The following is a 22263-nucleotide window of genomic DNA, read 5'->3' on the forward strand; positions in this document are numbered from 1 at the left end:
CCAGCAGCAGAACATGGTGCTGGTGTAATCTATTCACAGCCGCAGACGGCCGTTCCCAGGGGTCCCACCCAGACATGACCCCAGGGCTGAGACGGAGCGTGTGTGACACTGCTGGGCCGTGTTCACACGGGCCTTAATGGGGCTGCTAAATGAGAGGAGGTCCAGTTAAGAAGGATGCGGATCCCGGATACACACACACACACGTGGGGAAGGAGTGTGTCTGTGCTGCATTACACATTGAGATTTGCTGCTTGTAATAATTTGCCGGGAAGTCTGGCAGGGCAAATCATTTGTAGGCCTGTTAACCCTGTCGCTGCCAGAGCCCCATACCAACATGGTGTTGCTTGCACCAATGGCAAGTGTGAAATAGCAGAGCCACCTAGAGCCATATAAACTAATTGTACGAGTATATTTAGCAGGTTAAATGCTGATATGTATTTTGTTTAAACATGTAATCTCTTTCAAGGTAAGACTGGCCACCCCGAGTTTACACTTTGTAAAGTAATTATGATGCGGTTATGGAACAGATAAGGAAGCTGATCACATTCATACATTAATAAACACACAGATACCCAACAAGCTCTGAGAAACCCCAAACATTACCACATAATATATATATATATATATATATATATATATATATATACACAGTATAAGTGTCAAAAGGAGTGCTAGAAGGCGTGGCTAAATGTATATCACAAACAAAGATGCCCAAGGCATACATTATTTTTGTCTACATTTTGCCAGTAAATGTAGACGGCAAATACCGCAGCGCCCTCATGTGGAGGAACGTAAATGAAATGTAAAGCAGCATTGTGAATATACTGTACTAGGGACATGTACCTCTCACCCCTTCCTAATACACAGACATCAGGAACACATACCTCTCACTGTCATCTCAGTGACAGTGAAATGTTTAAACACACACACACACACACACACACACACAAAAAAGTATATATATTTTTTAAATAAATAAAAATCAGTACGTTTTTTTATTTTGTTTTCTTCTTTTATTAAATATACAATCTCTTGGCACAGACATTTAAAATATAGATATAGATATATATATATATATATAAAACATTTGACAAAAGTGCCGTCACTGCAACAAGGTAAAACAGGACAGAGCAGGAAACGTCAGTCTTATTTTCTGTTTGTTCGCAAACCCCTAAGAATAGCTGCTGTCGCTCCGCGCGGGCCTGCAACGCACTGCGGAGACATGTATGTAACATGCAGGGCGGTGCTCATCTTGCCGCATCAGCACTGCAGATATCCTGCTTCAGCACATGTGGCTCAATCAGTGGCTCAAATTGAGCCACCTATGCTGCAGGGATATCCTGAAAACCTGACCTGTGGTGGCCCTTGAGGACTGGAGTTGGCCACCCCTGGTGTAGATGTTATACTATTGCATCCTTACCAGACATGTTATAGTGTTAGAAAAAAGAAGGGGGGGGGGGGGGGGGGAGATTCAAAACCCTCCAGCACACACATTACAGCAAAGACTGAAAAGCCGTGCGTTTGCCTTCTTGGGTCCCCAAAAACTGCCGCGTTATCACCGGTCACAGGAAAGACACGCACAGCTTCAGGTCTGCTGTGATCTGCAATGCTCTGCGGTTTAGGGTTATGTTAACGATCGGCTTCATTAACATACAGTGCAGCATGTCCAGTGCCCCCTCCCCCCACCCCCCCCACACACACCAAACGGTGAATGCACATTTGGAGGTCGCTCTGCATAGTACATAAAAGCAATACAGACATGTGCACATTAATACACCTGCAAAATATACCGGTAAAAGGCCTTACATGTTAACCCTTTCTCTGCCAGAGGACTAAGCCATGTAACATCCCAAGCAGTGCGCTGTTGGCCAATGTGACACAAGAGAGGTTAATTCCATGCAGTGCCAAAACACTGTTCTCTTATTTGATTGGAAAGCTCTTTGGAAGTTGAAGATGTCCTGTTACAAACATAGCTGGTAATGATCAATCTTACAGCATATGTACAACACACACAGACACACACTTTAGTTGTCATTAGGCCACAGCAGAAGGATTAAATTTAGAGCGATATTTTAGGACACACCGTGGCACGTAACAAAGATAAGGCTAAACCTTTAAACACATTTAAAAAATATTTATATATACACACATTTTTTTACATTAAAATAATAATAAAAAAAAAAAAAACTAAACCTGCAAGAGCTGATGCAATTAATTAGCCCAGTTTATCTGCGTTATTAAATCCAGGTGCTGTCGGATTGTGGAGCTGAAGCCTATATATGGTGTTGTCCAGAAGCACACACACCTACCTTTATGTCCATAAATAATGTTCCTAGCAGTCATATCTCATTTCATGATAATGACAGTTTTCTCAAAGCAATACTTTGACATGGAAAACGTTTGTCCTTTTACAGGTTTGAACATTAAAGGCCGTTACAGATGTCTCAGAAACAGCTGGGATTGTATGGCAGGCTTTATATAAATGGCATGGTCTCTTTGCTTTGTGCAATAAAAGGTTCAAGCTAATAATTCCTAGCTATTTGTACATCTATCCATAGACAGAGTTATAGACATATATAGGGCTCTCTGCCTGTCTATATACGCATATATAATCACAGCTGTCACTAAACCTGCTGAAGGGACTGCGACTCCTGAAATTTTGTGCTTTTCTGTAAAAAAATAAGACATTTTTGAAATGTCCTTGTGATTATATTACCGAGCGCATCCAACTATACGTTTTTGCTCATTGTAATTGGGATGGTCTCATCCTGCTGGCCTGCACCAGCTGCTAGAAACAAGACGCCACCTTGAGCATAAAGGCACCGTGAGAGAAAGAGACCCACACATTTTTTGAAGATCAGCAATAAAATCAATATGATGGAGGGAGCTTGTTTGGCCATATTTGCACCAGGATTATTTCATGTAGTTTTAGATATAAATTAATTTATGTCTGCTTAGGTTTTTGTTTTTTTTACCTACATCACCTAAAATAGCTATAGACATTTATTATATTATATATATATTTTTTTTTTACACACGCGCGCAAATCTCTCTGGCACTGAAGGGGTTGCATCTCTCTGAAAGGCAGGTTGCACCCTTATTACAAGGCAATTCACACAAATTATATTAAAAAAAAAAAAATTTGATTCTCACACGTTGGCATATAAAAAAAAAAACCACAACAAAAAACCCCAAAATGTTTGGCTTGTGCTGTTCCAGGAGACCCCAGGGATTTAGTGTGGAATCTCCACGTGCTGAAGCCTCACGAATGACATTATACGCCCGAGATTCTCCTGCGGTGCCTGCATCCATACTATATTAACAATGTGTAGCTACAAGGGGTGTTAACACTGCCCAGAGTGAGCAAGCACCAGTGCTCCATTTCATGATCCAGTCGGTTACCCATGAACGCCTTCCAATCATAAGCGGGGCTCTCCTATAATGAGCTGGGCTAAAACAGACTTCACACAGGGCGGTCCTGGCAAAGGTATAATGTAGTCTTCTTTGGTCTTTTCTGCCAAGAAGCGTGTGCCGTAAATAGCGATGGCACTTAACCCTTTCCCTGCCAGGAAATCTGTTGCAAGCTCCCCTGACAAGGGAAAGGTTAATGGAACAGACCCCCTCCCAAATGCACTTCGACCACCCCCTACTCCCAACTATAGACACGTTGCCCTCAACAGGATTAACTGGCTGGTCAACTCTGATGTCAGGATGTTTCCCAGCAGCCAGTGTGTGTTCGGGGTAACCAATATTCAGAACATTCACTTCAGAACAATAGTGGGGGGGAGGAGGGGTTTGTCCAATATAGGAATCGCTTTGACCGAAAGACAAAAAGCTATAGGGCAGGCGGTTGCCGCTTTAATCCCTTTGCTGCCAAAGGGGCAGAATTATGCTTTTCTGGTCCCTCCGGCAGCACAAGGGTTAAAAGGTCAAGTCATCCCCTACCGCTGAATGCCAGATGTTCTCTGTAACTTCCTCAGCAGGATCTGCGTCGTGTCAAAGGTGGTGAAGCTTATGCCCACGGCGATGGGGCCCTTCACCCAGTTCATGCTGAGGCCCTTGTACAGGCCGCGAATTAACCCTTCCTCTGCCACCACCTCCCGAATGGTGCCCAGAATGGAGCCGTATGTGTGCCCTGTGACACCCGCTGTCTGCATTCGCCGCCTTACCACGTCCAGCGGGTAGGAGGCAGACTGCCCTAGGAGTCCAGCGCAGGCGCCAAAAAGCAGGCGTTCAAAGGGGTATGGCTGTGTCCTGCCACTGTGCTCTGGAGGGGGAGCAAAAACAGGAGCGGTTACAATGGGGAGGTTCAGTGAGCACCAGATAATAGCACTTTCAGGGTCATATACTTGCTTAAAAGATTCAGCCACCCTTAAAAAAACTCTATTTGTGTCCTGTGGAAAAAAAAACAAGGTTTTCCCTTTCTCCGGGTCCCCTAAACCAGGGATGCTCAACTCCAATCCTCAAGATCCCCCAACAGATCAGGTTGTAGTGATATCCCTGCTTCAGAACAGGTGGCTCAGAGGCTCCGTCTTAGACTTAAAAACTGATGGCACAGGTGGCTCAGAAGCTGGGATATCCTTAAAACCCCGTTAAGGGGGTCTTGAGGAGTGAAGTTGAGCACCCTCTGCCCCAAGCGCATATTTTTCGGCTCATGTTGCTCCGTATAAGGAAGATATTCTAAATAATGAAAGCACAAGAGTGGAAAAGAATGCACCTGTAGATCTAAAGATTGATAAAGTCTGATCACCAGAAGAGATGAGATAAAGATTGTGAAAACCTGCAGAAGCTTTGTCTATACTTGTCTGGCTAGTTTTTTTTACAAATATTTAACCCCATACATGTCACTTTGGTCCTAACAGGAGCTGCCCCTAAGCATTACAATTGTACTTATTTGTTTAACATACAAATTTATACATTTTCTACAGCACTAGAGTGCCACAGGACCTCCGGCATTTGCCATCATATGACCTCTCTAACAGCAAATCTCCTGACTATCACCGCCCTCCCCCCACCCCCCCACCTGATGGAAACGGAAGTGGAGGGGGCTGCATGACCAATCCCTAAAAAACTAGCCCTTCCCCAAGATGTATCTGGCACATTAACAGCACCTCTGGCATGCCTGGGAACCAGGGCACTGCAAATGGTAAAAACCCTTCAAAGTATCTTGTTGCTGTGTAAGTATTAAAGTTTCAAACAATAAAAAAAAAAAACACTTGTTAAAAAATAAAAAAAACCTCCACTATTTAACCCATATAATGTGCCACAGTCATTAGTTCAACCTAAAGGTGCAGTTCCCCTCGCAAATGACCTCTCGAGTGAGCTCCATGTCATGCTATTAAAAGCAGAACAATAACATTTAGTTTCTTTTGCTCCTTAGCGGTTTTATTTCAATTTTTATCAAGAAGGCCCAAAGCCTGCACTAGTGTCTACATGGCAAGCCCTGCTTTTCATCCTCTTTTGCTTAGTCCCAGCAAGCAGCACAACTGCAGTTTTACATGCAGACTACAAAGTGTCTCAATGGTGAAACGCTCTTCTCCTTCAAGTCTACCAATGACACTAATTAGCAGCCATAATAATTTAGGTTTTAGGCTATTTTTTTTAGCCTTAAAATACGGTTTAAAAATCTCTAAGCAGGAAAAAATAGGAGGTGAAAACAGACCTTTACATTACAGGGAAGAAAATGAGAAACAAACCTACTGATATTTTGGTTTCTTCAAATCCTCTATGGCAGCCAGAAATAACTTGGACATAACTCTTCCTTCTAGCTGGGGTAGGACAAGAAGTCTGCCGAAGGTATTAAAATTAGGTGTGGCATGTTCCCTGGTCAGTTATCGAAGGTCCTAGAAAGGAGTAGACTGCTAAAAAGAAAAACAGGGGAGGGAAGTAGGCTGCCATAAAAGGACTTTAAGAAACCGAAATATCCATAGGTACATTTCCGATTTTCTTCAGCATCCTCTATAGCAGCCAGAAACAACTGGGATGTCCCCAAAGCAGTTAAATTGGGTGGGTACATCCTTCGTAGCCGACGGAATTACAGCTTGTAAAACTTTCCTCCCAAATCTCTTATCAGCCGAGTCCTGGAGATCTAACCTATAATGCTTCGTGAAGGAATGCAATGAGGACCATGTTGCTGCCTTACAGATGTCTTGTGCAGAGGCTTGTGCTTTCACCGAACAAGAAGTTGCCATAGCCCTGGTTGAATTAGCCCCAATGGTCTGTGCTGTAGGGAAAGTACCACAAGTATAAGCTTCACTGATGGCTCTTATGATCCTAAATGCATGAGGCCGAGGTCCCAGAAAACTTGCCCTTTTCTGGGAACTTAGAAAAGAAAGAACAGTCTTCTGGTTTTCCTAAATTCAGCGGTCTTCTGAATATAGGCTTTCAATGCTCTAACTGCATCCATATTAAGTAATATCCTACACTTTTTGTTAAAAGGGTGAGGGCAAAAAGAAAACCACTAAGCTACCACCTTAGCACAAAAGTGAGTAACTTTTCGCACAACGATGTAATCTTGATGGATCTAGAAATACGTCTGTATGATAATGCTTGCAATTCTCCAACTCTGTGTGCTGTAGTGATTCTTGTGAGAAATACGGTTTTGATGGCGAGTTTAAGGCATAGGTTGCTCAAAGGTTCAAAAGCCACCAAATTGAAAGCCTCGCAGAACAGATTCAGATCCTATGAAGGCATGGGAGCATTTATCCGTGCTTTGATTTGGATGGTTGCCCTGATTAATCAGGTGACCATAGGATCGAGAGCAATTTCTATTAAACAGGACGCCCAATGCAGACACGTACCTTCAGTGTAGCAGGGTTTTGAAACACTAGTTGTAGAAACTGCAAGAACTGTGGAGTTGTTGCATGGAGCAGAGTACTCTCGATTGTGACACCACTTAAAAGAATATCTTCTCTATTCTGTAATATATAATGGAGGTGACATTTCCTGGAGTAAAGTAAGGTATCAACCACCTGGTCTGAAAAACACATTGCTGTCAAAGATCTCCTCTCAATCTCCATGCCATCAATTGAAGGAAACCAAAATTGGGACGGAGAATCGTCCCTTGCGTCTGCAGGATAGGAAGCCTCCATGGAGTGTCTATGGAAAGGTTTATTAGCTCTGCTAACCATGCCTGCCTGGGCACTATTTGTATAGCATTCATCCTCTCCAGATTCTGCTCATGACCATCTGAAGTAACAGAATGAGATGGAACAGGAGAAGGAATGTTCATATGATTGATATGGAGTCCCAAACTGTGACTTTGGGTTCCTGCCATCTGGAGCCAAAGTCAGAACTTTTTTGTTTGCTCTGGGTGTAAATCAGGTCTATTGATGGAAGGACCCATCAACATACTAGATCTGTGAATAACTGCTTGCCTGCTCAAGAAGTCTGGCTTTACATTTTTGTCTCCCGAAATATAGCTTGCTGAAAGATGGGGGAACTGCCTGCTCTGACCAAATCAAAATCCTTATGAATTCTCTGATGGCTTTTATACTTCTGGTGCCCCCTTGACTGTTGATGTAGGCTACAGCTGTTACATTGTACGACACAACCCTGAGCACAAGATACTTCAAGGCTGGATAACATAAAACACTGTGCATATCTCCAAGATGTTGATGGGTAATTTTGACTCTGCAGATAACCACTGGCCTTGGATTAAAATGTCTTGGCAACAGATCTCCCATTCCGTTAGACTGGCATCAGTGGCAAGGAGATTCCATGTGCGGGAATTGTCCTTTGGAAGGTTCTCCTCAGTCCACCAAAGCAGAACGTCTTGTAGATGCCAATTGAGGAATTCTGTCTTGCGGTATGGGAAATCTGGTACTCCCTTATCGAATAAAATTGTGTAGCCATCCAAGATAGAATCTGGCCCATGAATGTGCAAGACTGAGTTTATCCCAATGAAGTGCATAAACTGTAGGCAGGATGGATGTTTGATCTGTAGTAGAGTGAAGTTCCCAAACGATGTTGGACACTTTCGATGGGAGTAACGATACTACACCCTGTTGAGTTGTTTGAACAGGAATCATATTGCTCTTCACATTTATGATCCATCCATGGTACTCTAGCTCAGGGGTGCACAAAGACCAAGACTTCAACCACAGCGCCCTTTTGGCTGCTACCGCATATGCTGATGATCACGCGGTAAAGCCAGGTGACGGACGTCCATGAATGTGTCACGCAGAAAATAAAATGGTGTCTTTAAGGCTAGAAAAACCCTGCAACAAATCGCTGTCTGAAAGTTCCTGCTTCAATTCGGTCTACCAAACTGGAGATCCAGATTCTCACTATGCTGGTCATGGCAGTCATTGGTTTCAAAGTTTCCAGGATGGTGTACTAGTTCCGTAACACGCCCTCCATAGGCTCTTTGAGAGGAACTATCCCAACGGATGGTTGTCTGTCTTGCTATTTGTGTAATCACTGTGTTCACCTTACGAGGATGACTTTTTCCAGGAACGGGTACAAATGGGTAGAAAAGCATCTAGTCGCATTGTCACGTTTTCAGCCAATTTCCATTCGGAACATTGTCTTAAAGCAGCAGCCAAGCCGTCTTTAGTACGTGCATCAATACAATCCACACAATGATAACTAATTAGTCAAGTTGCCAATCGATCCGTTCTCCTGTGATCGATCGGGGAAGATTCGGCTCCAGGGTTCACTAAATGGCTGACAGTGCAGCAGATGAGGACCCAAGATGCTAAATTTTGTGGGGAAGATCATGTGACCAGGCAGTCACTAGATACAACTGGTGCACTGCTAGAGAGAGGGCAGGGCTCAAAAAGGGATGTGCCAGAGCCTGTTTCAGAAGAGGATGGGGATATGATTTTGTATATTGTTGCTATAGAAACAAAAATGCTTGTTACAATACATTAAAAAGGTCTTTCAGAGTGGCTTAAAAAAATGATACAAGTATTTTCCTCATAGTACAGAACAAATTTCTTTAAAAAACAAAAACAAAAAAACACACATGTAGGATATTGCTTGGTCTGCCGCTTTAAATGGAGCTGTGAACTGGGAAGAACCTAGACACCTTCCTGGAGCCCAGAAACGCTGTATACAAGTCCCAGAGCTCCTCCTAAGGATCCTCAATGTGGTGTGCATGTTTTTAATCAATCTTTCAATGGAATGCACTGTGAATGACCCAAGCTCTTCCTGGACCTCCACGGAGGACTCCTCGCCCAGTTTAGAAAAAGCCAACTGATCCTGAGAGTCCAAGAAACGCATCTTCTAAATCTACCGACACTTGAGATTTGAAACCTTTGAGATTACCCGGGATCCCAATTTCTCAAAAGACGGAATGTGAGATTTTCGTCCAGTCAATTAAGCTATTTAACGGAGAAGGTATGTCTTCTGGCATAGTTTTTCTGACGTAACCAGTACACGGCCTTTTAGGGTGATGGGCTGGTAACTTGACATCACAGGTTGCACAATATTTTGATGCAACTTTCTTGAGCTTCCCAATCTGGAGTGTCCACCTGCATCTGCTCAGATTTATGGTCCCCTGAAGCAGATGGAGGGCAGACATTGTTGAGAGTAGTAGTGCCAATATAGCTACTGGGAAGAGCAGACTAATAAGGCAGAGGTAGTTAGCAGTGTAAAGCTTTCCACAATGGGGTGTAAGCAGGCTGCTAGTTGCAGGGAGTAAGTGCTTGGAAGGCTGTGTTTCAGAGGCAGATACTACTTGTTCAAGCTGCGGAGAAGCAAATAAAAATCTGTGTAAAAACAGAAACTGCAACAAAGATCAGTGGCAAAGGGCACCTTTTAAATACCTGGCTGTCCTGGGAGAAGCGCAGGGAATCACTCAGTTTTTTCACATATGTATGGCCAATTTTTCCACCAGCAGCAGGCTCCTTACAGAGAAGCGCGGTGAATATATATATATATATATATATTTGTTTTACCTTTTCTGTTGGGTCGAATCAAATCCCTAAGCAGCACGCTTCCATTTGCACCATTATTAGGGTGTGATGGACGTATTTAGCCAATCCCCCTGTAACTGCTAATTGAGCAGCTTGTGGGAGGTTAGTCCCTCCTTTTCAAGGTATATAATCTCCTAGTAAGGTCCCTGTAAATTCACTTTTCACTTTACTTGCCTACATGTAAGCATCTTTACTGATATATACCAGTTTTTAACTGCACTAAGTTACATACGCTTATGCTTCATTTATTAACCCCTTCAGGGTACATTTCACAGAACATTTATATGTATTTAGCATAGGGATCTGCTACTGAGACTTACCTTGACTTTGGTTTGCAGGCTTGTCATTATTTGATCAAAGAATGTAACCAAAAGTCTCCTTTGTCTTACAGACTTAGGTTTCACCATGTATAGTTATTTTCCCATTTATTGTTAGCCCAATGGGAGAAGCGCAGGGATTCACTCTGTTTTGTCCTGCCATTGCGCCTGGGCCATGTGGTGGAGGCTGCGGGAGGGGAATCCTGCGTCTCTGACCACCAACGGAGCAGCTCTGTACCTGGCTCCTAATAACTCTGCACAGCCAAAGGGCGCCAGGAATGGGACCCTGGCAGTGTAGGTGGTCCTTCCCTAGTGAACAACTTAAGAGCAGCCAGTTGGAAAGCAGGTAAGTCCAAGCTCCAATTTTCCACAAACATCAGTGGGGAGAATATACACATCCTTTCCCCAGCTTAGGTAGGACCAGAACGGACCAGGGAACAGGCCGCACCTCCTGTATACCTGCATCAGAATTCATGTCCTACCCCAGCTAGGAGTTATATTCCAGCTATATTTGGCTGCCATAGAGGACACTTAAGACATTTTAAATATAAAAAAACGTTTCCATCGGAAAAGAAGATTTATAGATATTTTAAAGGGCTCCACCCACCTGCGTGCATCTTTTTCAGGGTCTCGTAGGTGAAGAAGCTGAGCCCGGCGTACGGGATGACTCCAAGAATCGTAGGGTTGAATCCTCTGTACAATGTTTTCAGACCCTCTTCTCTCGACATGCGCATGAACACGTGGATGATGTTGCAGTACCTGTTAAACGGCAGTAGGCAAAGCGGACCATAATTGGCTTAATCCTAGTGAACAACTCTTTGAAACCCTTGATAAGACTTGCATGCGTCTATGATTAACCCGTTCTAAACCCTGTATAAAAGCTTGCGAGATAAACCCTTTCAGCTATTTTTAAGTTAACTCCTTCAAGTGCCAGAGAGGCTTGGTGCTGAAGTGGTTAATGACTTAACTAACCATTCTCTAAATCTTTGTTTAAAAAAAAAAAAATATATATATATTTACTTGTATTCCTTAACTTGTTTAAAAAGGTGCAATACCTGCCGTAAGACAATTTTGAAAAGAATTTCGGAGTGTCATTGTCTCCCTTAAACAAATGTAACTGTTTAAAGCAAAAATGTGTCTGTTTTTTTTTCTCCCTTTCTTTTGAAATGGATTACAAATTGCATTTCTGAATAGGGAATTGTTTGCAAAACAATTGTATTTTTTTTTTTTTTAACCCTTAGCCCATTCTGTCGTTATCAGAGGTAATAAAGGGGAATGGGAGAAAGAGAGGGCTTTGCCTGTGCAAAATCTTTTTGAACACCGTGCCACAACACAAAAGGGAGCAGCCAGAGGAAATCAAACCTCTCCTAAGTCTAAGATCACCATGTTGACAAACTAAGAGATTTAACAATAGTTTTAGATATTGGTTAAAAAAAAAAAGGCAATTAATCACACAGATGTGACCCCTTAAACATGTCACTGCATTAAGCTACTTTGGTACTAGGAAGGATTTGCATCTTCAAAGAGCTAATCCCTCCAGCGTGTCTCTTTCATATCATAGGGGAATGTTCCCTGAAAGTTGAAATCATACATCCTTCTTTATACCCTGCTGGTAATGGGTTTGCCCGGAATCCTTAAAGTCTTATTTGCACCCCGACAGGTGAGATTATTGAACTGCTGTTCAGATCAATCCGCCCTGAACATGCAAGCATTACAAATAAATAACCCTGCTTAGTATTTAAACATTTAGTTTGGGGCTTGGAATTAATGAGCGAGTTGATTAGTGGGGGAAGCTCCTCCCCCCACTCCAAAACATTGATGCTTCCAGGTCCCAAAAAGCAAAGCTTGAGTCAGTGCTGCACATGGAACAGTTCAGACTCCCGAAACCTCCCTTCTGGCATAGACGCTGCAGCTCTCCAACTCACATTTCCTTTGGCGTGACTGCCATACGAGCGCGCACCAAGTCCAGCGGGTAGGTTACCATGGTGGCCGTCGTACCAGCAAGAGAGCCTGCAAGGAGCCGTGGGACGGGCGTCAGAGCGCTGGAGAAGAGAAAGTACACAAGTGAAATAAGAGGAACAGTTACACAGCTCCAAACCCATCGCTTTTATAACATTACCTAATATATAAAGGATGATCTAAAATATGCTAAGCCCCAAGACTCACTATGGCCCATTTGCATGTACAGGGTGTAAGGGGACATAGCATCACCAAGCGTCTATAGGATGCAGCACACCAGACTTAGTTTGTCAATAACATTCGGTTTATTTATAAAAAAAAATAAAAAAAATAAAGTTTAGGTATTTTACACCACTTACCAAATATGGCTCATGATGTATTGTATTGTATGTCTTTATTTATATAGCGCCATTAATGTACATAGCGCTTCACAGTAGTAATACATGGGGTAATCAAATAAATAACAGATAATATAAATAACAGAGCATGGGAATAAGTGCTTTAGACATAAAAGTAACATTAAGGAAGAGGAGTCCCTGCCCCGAGGAGCTTACAGTCTAATTGGTAGGTAGGGAGAACGTACAGAGACAGTAGGAGAGAGTTCTGGTAAGTGCGTCTGCAGGGGGCCAAGCTTTATGTATCATGTGTTCAGAATATCCACAGTGCTATTCATATGCTTCTTTAAGCAAGTGTGTCTTAAGGTGGGTCTTAAAGGTGTTACAAAAATGATGTTTGTAATCTCTATTGCCCTCCACCCGTGGGTGTTTGGCTGATGCTGACAGCTATTAGTTTGCATGGAGAAGGGAGGGAAGGTGTAGAAGAGTGGTGGAAATATGACAATACGTGTGACGAGAGGACATGTGATGCATGTGAAGCTAGTGTGCAAACTACATCTACTGTACAAAAAAACCTTGTGTTGGTTAATTCCAAGTGTTTTATTTATCCTTAGCCCACCCATCTCATATAAAAAAAAGGTGTCAATAATAAAGATAAGGAGCGAGGCTTTGCCTGTGCAAGTCATTGCTAAACACACAGTGACAGGCAAAAGGAAAGAGCGGGGGGTGGGGACTCAAACCCCTCCCAACGCTCAGCTTCCCTTGTTTACTAATTTTAACACATTATTTAAAATGATTTACAGGCTTCAGCTTTTGAGAAAAAAATAAACAAAGCATGAATCCCCCGGAGAGAACACTTTAAACATGTATCTGCCACTAGCACACTTTTGCCCTAGGAGCAGAGCTGGCATCTCCTCCTCCTCATCTCAGTCACGTCGTCACACGACGCCACAGAGAAGCCAGATAGAAGGTAAGAGGCACTTGGAGGCCTTCGCACCCTCCTTGGCAATAAGTTTACCTGTTTTGGGGTAAGAGCACAGGGCCTTTGTAAGCGTGGGGCTTGGTGCGATGGCATCGCCATCAAGCAGGCCCTGCCGCGGAGTGACTGACCCGTTAACGTGTCCTTATGATTCACCTGGTACGGCACTGGCCCTGGCACACCCGGGGGGGAGGAGGCCCTTATGTACCAGGTAATTCTAAGGGGCGATTGGGTCAGAAATAGAAGTGGGTAACAGTCGTGCTTCAGGAGTACCCCGGCACAGTAAAGGTTAATACATAGTTGCTATATTGTGCATCTGCAAAACTACAGTGAGACGGAATCTGCATAAAGTGTCCCCTTTGCACCACTGCGCCTTGTGACAGGCTGACCTACGGCTCTCCAGTAACTCTGTAAGCAATCAGCTTCATGGCTGGAATGATATAATATGTAACCGAGTAGAGTGCAGAAGATACTGTAGCTGCTGGTCTGTATTTTTCCGACTAAGTTTTAGGGAGATTTCCTTAAAACTCAGTTTTACTTTTAAAGGGTCAGCCCCTGCTGTGCTGGGAGTCAACTAAAGACACGGACAAGTTTAATAAAACTAAATTAGACAAGTATAAGTACTTTAAAATATATATTTTTTAAACAAATTTGATAAACAAAATCTCTGGAAGATGTAATGTATCTTGGTGGAAACAAAAGGATAGTGTCAGCTCTTTGGGGCACTTTCGGAATGCCATGTACAGCGCTGAGTACACCAAGAAAACAAATAAGAATTGCAAGACTTGCATCAGAGAATCTAACAAGGCCCTAGGTCTCTCTACGGTCATTTGTGCATGTCAACTAGATACAGGGAGGGAAGCAGACTTTAGAGAGGTCAAGCTCTGAAACTGGAGGGTGGGAGGTTCAGTGGAAATGTGACGAACGAAGTCTTTCACAGAAAGGGCAGTGGATACGTGGAACAGCATCCCAGCGGGGGCCACGATTGTGGGAGGAGAGGAATGCTAGCCAAATGACTGGCAGCGACGGGGGGCCGGCACGTTGTGTGCAGATTCTGTGAGATAGATACAAAAGGGGTTTCTAAATATGACAGAAACCAAAAAGGATCCAATAGTCAGAGGATTCACGGCGGGTGGAAAGGTCAGACTGGGTGTAGCCAAGGGTTCATCATCTGCGGTCAGTCTATGGTTGTACATTTAATAGCTTCTAGCCATTACTGCAAAGAGAACAGCTCACTCACTTTCCCTGGAAGCCGTAATAGCTGCCAAGTAGCTTTTTGTACTCCTCGTGAGCACAGAATTGGATAGCGGCATACGGGATGACCCGCACCATTGTGGCGGAGTTTCCCCTCCATAGGCTCAGGAATCCATCGTTGAGGTAGGTGCGGTAGATTAGTCTGTAAGCTTCCTGCCGGGGAGAAGAACAGAGGAGATGGGAAAAGGGTGAGAGGGCAGGGGGGGAAAGAAAAAACATGCTGAAAAATGGACGGGGTTAGAAATTCAGGGAGCCCTTTCTCCCCCCACAAAAATGAACCACTATGGAGCCAAAAGGCATAAAAAGCATTTTTGGAGCAATAGGAGTTATAGGGGGAGGTTATATGGAGCAATAGGAGGAGTTATATGGCAATTGGAGGAGTTATAGGGAGCAGTTATATGGGGCAAAAGGAGTTATAGGGAGCGGTTATATGGAGAAATAGGAGGAGTTATAGGGAGCGGTTATATGGAGAAATAGGAGGTGTTATAGGGAGCGGTAATATGGAGAAATAGGAGGAGTTATAGGGAGCGATTATACGGGATGAAGGAGAGGCTCAGTGAGTAAAAGTCACTGACTGAAAACAATGACCGAGTTTGAAGCAGGGGAGCCTGGTTCAAATCCCAGTGTTGGCTCCTTGTGACCTTGGGCAAGTCTCTTTATTTCCCCGTGCCTCAGGCATAAAAGAAATAGATTATAGCTATGGGGCAGGGACCTGAGCCTGCAAAGATTCGATGTACAGTGCTTAGTGTATGATCAGCACTATAGAAGAAAAACCTATTCTGGAGCAATCAGATTTATAGCAAGTGGTTATATGGAGCAGTAGGGATTTATAGCGAGTAGTTATATGGGGCAATAGGAGGATTTATAGGTAGCAGTTATATGGAGCAATAGGAGGAATTAAGGAGTATTGGAGGAGTTGTATGGCAATATAGGAGTCAGGGAGAGGTTACATCAGCTGAAGAGAACTTTAAAAGAGCAATATAAAAAAATACTGAATGTATAGTTTCAAAAGTGAAGGTTAAAAAGTTACAAAACGATCACTTCCTTCTAGAATGAAAGCAAATCCTAATTTTATGTATAATGCATGGTCAGCTGGGTTGTTTGGGTCCTCACCTTAGCAGAAAATCTGTTTGAAGACACTGGAGGAGAAACAAGAATAAGAGATATGTTAGCGCTAGTGTTCTAAATCGGTGCTGTATGATCCATTAACCCCTTAAGTGCCCCATGGCGCTATGGCAAAGTCAATTGACCTTATGACGAAAAACAAAACAAAAATATTTCTGGTTGTAGCAACCTCAATTCTCACTGGTATTTCGGGCAGATCACAGTCATGTGATCATGACCCAGGAAGTTAGTGGCACCCAAACCTCCCAGCACCCAAAGTGTTAAAAAGCAAAAAGGTGTTGTAAACACGAGGTCGGCCTACATATCAAACCCCCCCGGTACTGTAAAACGATACAGAAGGCAGTCCCTCCAAAATAATTAGCAACTTCCGCTCCAGCACCTCTAACGGAAAAATTAAAATCAAGTGCAGACTGCAGGATATTAGTATTTCTTAAACCATTTTGTTTGGAGGGATCAGTACAGCCGCCTGGGCTCCTCCATCTGAAAGTTACCTTGGAATATGATTTTGGTTCTGTCCAGTGGTGCCACTGCTGTTTTGGCCACTGCTCCAGCCAGCGCCCCGGACATCAGGGAGTTAAGCACACTCTTATCATCCTTATGTACCTTGAACAAAACAACATATTGCCTCTTGTATGTATGTTATAGATATTTAGAAATGTTCTTTGTTCAGCGCCAACAATGTATGCAATGAATTATAAATTAGATCAAAGAACACAGGCAATTGCATTGCAAGACGTGCAAACATACAAGCACATGATGGGAAAGGGAATCCCTGACCCACAGAGCTTGTAATCCAAGTGGGCTACTGGGAGACAGACCGGAGGGGAGTAAATGCAGTGGGTGGCAGTGCCTGGCCTTAATGGTGGGTAAGGGACTCTGTGGCAGTGAGAGTAAAGGTCACAAGTCAAGGCTACTGAAACGCTTAATACAGAAGGTGGGTTTTTAGGTTTGACGTGGGGGGAGAAGGTGCTTTGGTGTATACCGTGTGCAGGAGTTATACAGGTGAGGAGCAGTGAGTGAAAAAAGGTTTTAGGTAAGAGAGCAGTAGAGGTGGAAGGGGTGGAGACCAGCAGGGAAAGATTCAATCTAATAGAGGTAATCACCATTAATTCTACAAACCACAATTCTTTAGTCCAAAATTCATATCACTTGCATTAAATCCCGCAAGAGTGTGTGTTGAGTGTGTGTTGTGTGTGTGTGTTGTGTGTGTGTGGTGAGTGTGTGATGCCAGTAGTACAATTCTGTATTGAAAATAAATCCTTCAGCTTACACAATAAGTGTTACACACACATTTAGACAGTCTAAAATCAACACAGAGAAACAGGTCTCTCAGTCTTTGGTACCGTTACCCGGTCACGCTCCGGTGTCTGAGCCTGCCAGAAAAAATCCATGCATAGTGCAGCGTTTTCCATTGTCTGACGTCACCAAATGGAGGCCTCCAAGGAACAACAAGACTACAGTGAGCTCCTCCAAACTCACAAGCAAAGTCTTCCGCAATGAACCCTGTGCGTTTCGTGGATCAACCACTTCCTCAGGGGAAGCTGCTCAAGGCGAGAAAGCCCTCTTATAAGGTGATCTCCCATGGTCACATGCCAAATACTAACCAATTAGGTAAAAGTTCCCTCTTAACAGTAATGAACAATAAACAGTCTAAAGAACGTATGCATCACAATCTTCATATACAGAACATGTGCAGTATTCACTTTCATTTTTTTATTACTAATGTATACTTTCCATAAAAAGTATTAGGGAAGATATAATTTGACAATTGTGTGTATATTGTACCCCTTTCTGCTATATGCAGTTAACACTGCACATGTTCTGCGATTGTTAGACTGTTTTCCTGACTTACTATTAAGCGAGAACTTTTCCTTAACTGGTTACTATTTGGCATGCGACCATAGGAGATCACCTTATAAGAGGGGGCCCTCCCCTCGAGTGGTTTTTCCCCTGAGGAAGTGGTTGATCCACAAAACGCACAGGGTTCATTGTGGAAGACTTTTGCATGCGAGTTTGGAGGTGCTTGCTATAGCCTTGGCGCTTGGCGACGCTGGAAAACACCGCACTAGGCAGAGCCTTCTGCTGGCAGGCCCAGACGCCAGAGCGCAACCGGATAACGGAACCAAAGACAGAGAGACTTGTTTCTCTACATGCGGAGTTCTACTTTCTAAATGTGAGTGCAATACTTGGTGTAAGCCGAGTTATCTATTTTCAACACAGAATGATACTATTGGCGTTTTCTTGCGCTTTTTGTCTTCACTCCCGGTATTTGAATATCTATCCAGGGTGAGACCAAAAGCCTCTTACCCGGAGAAGCGCAGATCCCATAGAAAAGGGAGTAATTTTCCCAATTTGAATTAGTCAGCTCAACACTATGGAACTTTTCTCTTGTGGACACAAGGACATTTGGTGACCTTTTAACTTTGGAGCAGTTTGCTCTATTATAGCATTCACTCGATTGGTTATATATTCTCTTTTGAGATCTATATATCTTTTGTCACATGATATTGTGCTAGTTCTTTTTTAGAGCCGATTATCACCCTGGCTTGTGTGCACTCACATTTTCTTTGGAGCACACAGTGTTTTTTTATTTTATTATTAGCTCTATTACTTTTCATGTGGATTACTGGGCATATTGTATGTGCTGTGTTTGTCATCTTTTAGAGCACTTCTCCCCTCCCACCCCCCTTTCATTTTGATATTTATAGATGAATATGCCCCCCCCCCACCCATCCCTTCAAGATCTTCCAGGTACTGAAGAGATATGAACAGAGAGGGGGAGACAGAAGAGACAGAGGTTCTAGGTTGAACCGACACGCTGACCATCTAAAACTTTATACACCTTTTTTTTTTTTTTAGAAGTCCTGTTGCTTTTCGCAGTGATTATTTACACCCCCCTCCAGCCCCCAGTTGGATGGTCTCGGTGACTTAACCCTTTCCCTGCTAGAGGAGCCAGCCGCACAATGCGTTGTAGGCCGCTCTGCCAGCAAATGGGTTAACAGGGAAGTGGTCTGCGGTAAGAAAGGAGAACTCTAGCACAACACACCTGACGAGGGCATGTGGAATTCAGAGATAGCACAGGTTACAAGGTGGAGAAGGCACATTTTCCAGTTGGCCAACCCAGCCTCAAAAGTGGAGCTCGACATAAAAAGCCCTTTGACCTACTTTTGTATTCAGGCTAATCAAGGCACTAGGACACCCGCTGCAGGGCTGCAGAAAGTGATCTCTTCACCCTTTGTCCTACTGAGTTCAAAGAATCCTTGTGACAAAACTAAGTGCTTTGTGTATTGCAGAAAAACACATGTAAGCAGGTTAAAAGCAAATATTTGGCTTCTCTTGTCTTAAGAAAACATTGCACTTGAGACTCAAGTTTTTGCTCAACCTTTAGCCCACCTTATCCCTGTTACAGGCAACAAAGATGTGGAGGGGGGAGAAGGGGAGCTTTGCCTGCGCAAACCCCTGTTCAGCACCAAGTGATATCAACAAAAGGGAGCAGCCAGAAGAAATCAAACCCCTCCGAAGTATCAACTCACCGTGTTTACAAACAAGATGACTGGCTGCACAAAAGGTTATGATAGAGGCAAGTTTGTCCCTTACCTCAGTCTGTACAGTGGTGGGCAGGATAGCGTGGGCACCATTCTTATTCAACCCCACTTGGCTTTCTTTAATACCATTCTCCATACCAGGCTCCCTCGCCAACTGAGGAAAAGATCCGCTCCTGCAGAAAATATATCAACACATCCTTATCCTATTATCCGCCATGTACACATTCATATTTCCCATACATTTCTCATTCCCAGCAGTTCCGCCCAAAACATGTGAACCTGTGGATCACATAGAAGGTAAGTGTCACGTACCCTTCACTATAAACGGGGGCTTTGACCAACATAACAACACGTGTACAGGGACAACAGTCTGATGTTGTAGTCAGACCAGATCCCAGTTTCCAGTTTCACGTTGAGGTGAGAGTAGGACAGAAACCTTAAACCACAGCACTTATAATCCGCAGCCTGAAACCTTCAGGAAGTTTGGCAGGGGCCGTCACTGCTTTATTTTGGGTAACTGACAGATCCTTTGCTCCACTGAGCCAAAAGCCTGCTTTTCATTAAAGGTGAATTCCCTCTGAGATGAAGGCAGATTTATGATCTAGCACCTACTTTTAGTGTTAAATAATTGCATGATTATGTAAGTTAAAGGGTCAATTCATTCTAGGAACAAAGTGCATTAAATCCACTGACATGTTTAAGGGGTTTCATCTGGGTAATTGATGCCTTTTCTTACAACAACAAAAAATACTTTTTAAAAAGTGAGACTTTGAATGGGTTTGATTTCCTCTGGCTGCTCTCCTGTGTGTGACATTACGGTGTGATCAGCAAGCCTTTGTACAGCCAGAGGTCCCCCTCCCCTCCCCTGGCTCTCTGATAAGGACAGGGTGGGTGGGATAAGGTGAAAGAAATCACTTCATTGACAAACACTTTCCCCATTCCGAGGCCCTGAAGAAATTCAACTGCGGGATGGCCATTTAAACACACACACACACACACACACACACACACACACACACACGCAGTTTTGAATCTCCCTCAGCCGCTACCCGAATATGAACATGGTGGCTTGTATAGTGATGGAGTGTACCTCAATATATCTCTAACCACCCAAAGTTTTGTAACTCGTGGAATTAAAATCAATTTAGGATAGGGGTCATGTATTTGGAGCAGGGGTAGCCAACTCCAGTCCTCAAGAACTACGAACAGGTCAGGTTTTCATGATGTCCCTGCTTCAGCGCAGGTGGCTCAGTCAAAGACTGGGCCACCTGTGCTGAAGCAGAGATATCCTGAAAACCTGACCATTTGGTGGCCCTTGAGGACTGCAGTTGGCCACCCCTGCTTTAAGCTTTACAATGTCAGAGTGCCACCGGGCATCTGGAACTTCAGTCATGTGATCACTTTAGGAGCCATCACATGACCGTGCCCCTAGAGAACCTGACCTGTTGGGGGGCGGGGGGGAGGGGCTCCTTGAGGATTGGAGTGAATATACATTCACAGACCCCAGTAATATCCTTTGCACTTCTGTTTTCTTACTATTACGCAGTATTGTTTTGTATTTGCAAGATCTTTGTATTAAAGTGTGTTTAAGGGCACGATTCAGTATGGTCCGATGTGGGGAAGGGGACCCCTTCCCCCGATCCGGTATTACTGCCATGTACTTAAATGGCAGGTAAAACATGAATGGGAGGTGTTATACCCTGCACTGGACTGCCCCAAAATCCTAAACTTATATCTGGAAATCGTGATACCACCAAGTGCAATCATAAAGAGAAAAACCTCCACAACATTCAGTATCCGAGTTTATTTAATTTGTCCTTATATTTCATTTTAGACATTAAGAAGGGGGGGGGGGGATATATATTCACTACAAAGGAAAGGGCAGCTCATTATCATGCCAGCAAACATGGATTTTCTGAATAGCGATCATACCAAGAGGTGTTTCCTCAAACAGATAATCAGGTCTTGCACTAGAAACCGTTCCTTTTTTCGCTGCTAAATTTGAGTGCTTTAAATTCACCAGATTCTTCAGTGAACGTATAATATACAGGTACTAATAGATCGGCCGTGGGTGTATATACAGGTACTAATAGATCCTGTGTGATATTTGGCTTTTACACCATTTTTTTTGTTTTTTTTTAAACTTCCAGGACTGAAAGGCTGCAATTCATAAGGCTGCGGGGCCATGAAGGTACCTTATGACTTAGACCTGCTTAGTAAATACAACACGTGGTCTGTAATTATGTGTAGCTATCACCGTAAAAGGGGCAGTCCTTCCTAGAGAATTTATGTATAAAATAACTTGAACAAAGGGTCAGTGGCATGATTTCTAGGATAATTGTAGATGTCGGACACCATTTTTTTTTACAACAAATCAGAAAAGTAGACTTAATTCCATTTGTAAAAACTTTGAATGGCTCCACAGTAACAAAACGCCTCGGTGTGTTTTTATTTTGACCCCTTGCAGTGTTGTGTTTGGATAATGATGGCAGCACAGGTCATGGAAACGGAGCACAAAACTGAACATTATTTTACTTTAAGTGGGGGGGGGAGGGGGTGTGGGGGGGATTTAAATATTTCTTCGTGAGCCAATTCCAATGAGAATTTGTTTAATAAAAAACACTTTTCTTGTTTTTTTTTTTTTACACACTACATTGAACTGAACCTTCACCAACCAAATCTAATCCCGGATGTACTGTGTGGGGCGAGAGGAGGTAGAAAGAATATGGTCGAGTCTTTTTATGAATAACATTAACTTTTACGTTGATGTATAATCCACAGTCATGCTGACTGATCCTTAAGCAAACTGCATGCTGAATTACCTCCAGT

General features: G+C 43.3%; 1 protein-coding gene across 6 annotated transcripts in view; it reads right to left on the reverse strand.

Moving 5' to 3' along the window:
* Positions 1-1007: 1007 nt before the first annotated feature.
* SLC25A42 (solute carrier family 25 member 42) overlaps positions 1008-22263 on the reverse strand; it is a 53686-nt gene continuing 32430 nt past the window's right edge. For 5 of the 6 annotated variants that reach the window (XM_075611150.1, XM_075611156.1, XM_075611152.1 and 2 more), the window contains 7 exons: positions 19487-19607; positions 16381-16492; positions 15878-15903; positions 14751-14917; positions 12163-12279; positions 10845-10996; positions 1008-4267 (listed from right to left, as the gene is read on the reverse strand). In XM_075611150.1, the coding sequence (XP_075467265.1) occupies positions 3942-4267; positions 10845-10996; positions 12163-12279; positions 14751-14917; positions 15878-15903; positions 16381-16492; positions 19487-19607 (1021 nt within the window). In that variant the 3' untranslated portion in view covers positions 1008-3941. Of the gene's footprint in view, positions 4268-10844; positions 10997-12162; positions 12280-14750; positions 14918-15877; positions 15904-16380; positions 16493-19486; positions 19608-19746; positions 20262-22263 lie in introns of those variants that run through there. The other variant, XM_075611151.1, reaches the window with a different exon arrangement.

This window comes from Ascaphus truei, chromosome 8 (assembly GCF_040206685.1).
Source record: "Ascaphus truei isolate aAscTru1 chromosome 8, aAscTru1.hap1, whole genome shotgun sequence".
In the NCBI taxonomy this organism is placed as follows: domain Eukaryota; kingdom Metazoa; phylum Chordata; class Amphibia; order Anura; family Ascaphidae; genus Ascaphus; species Ascaphus truei.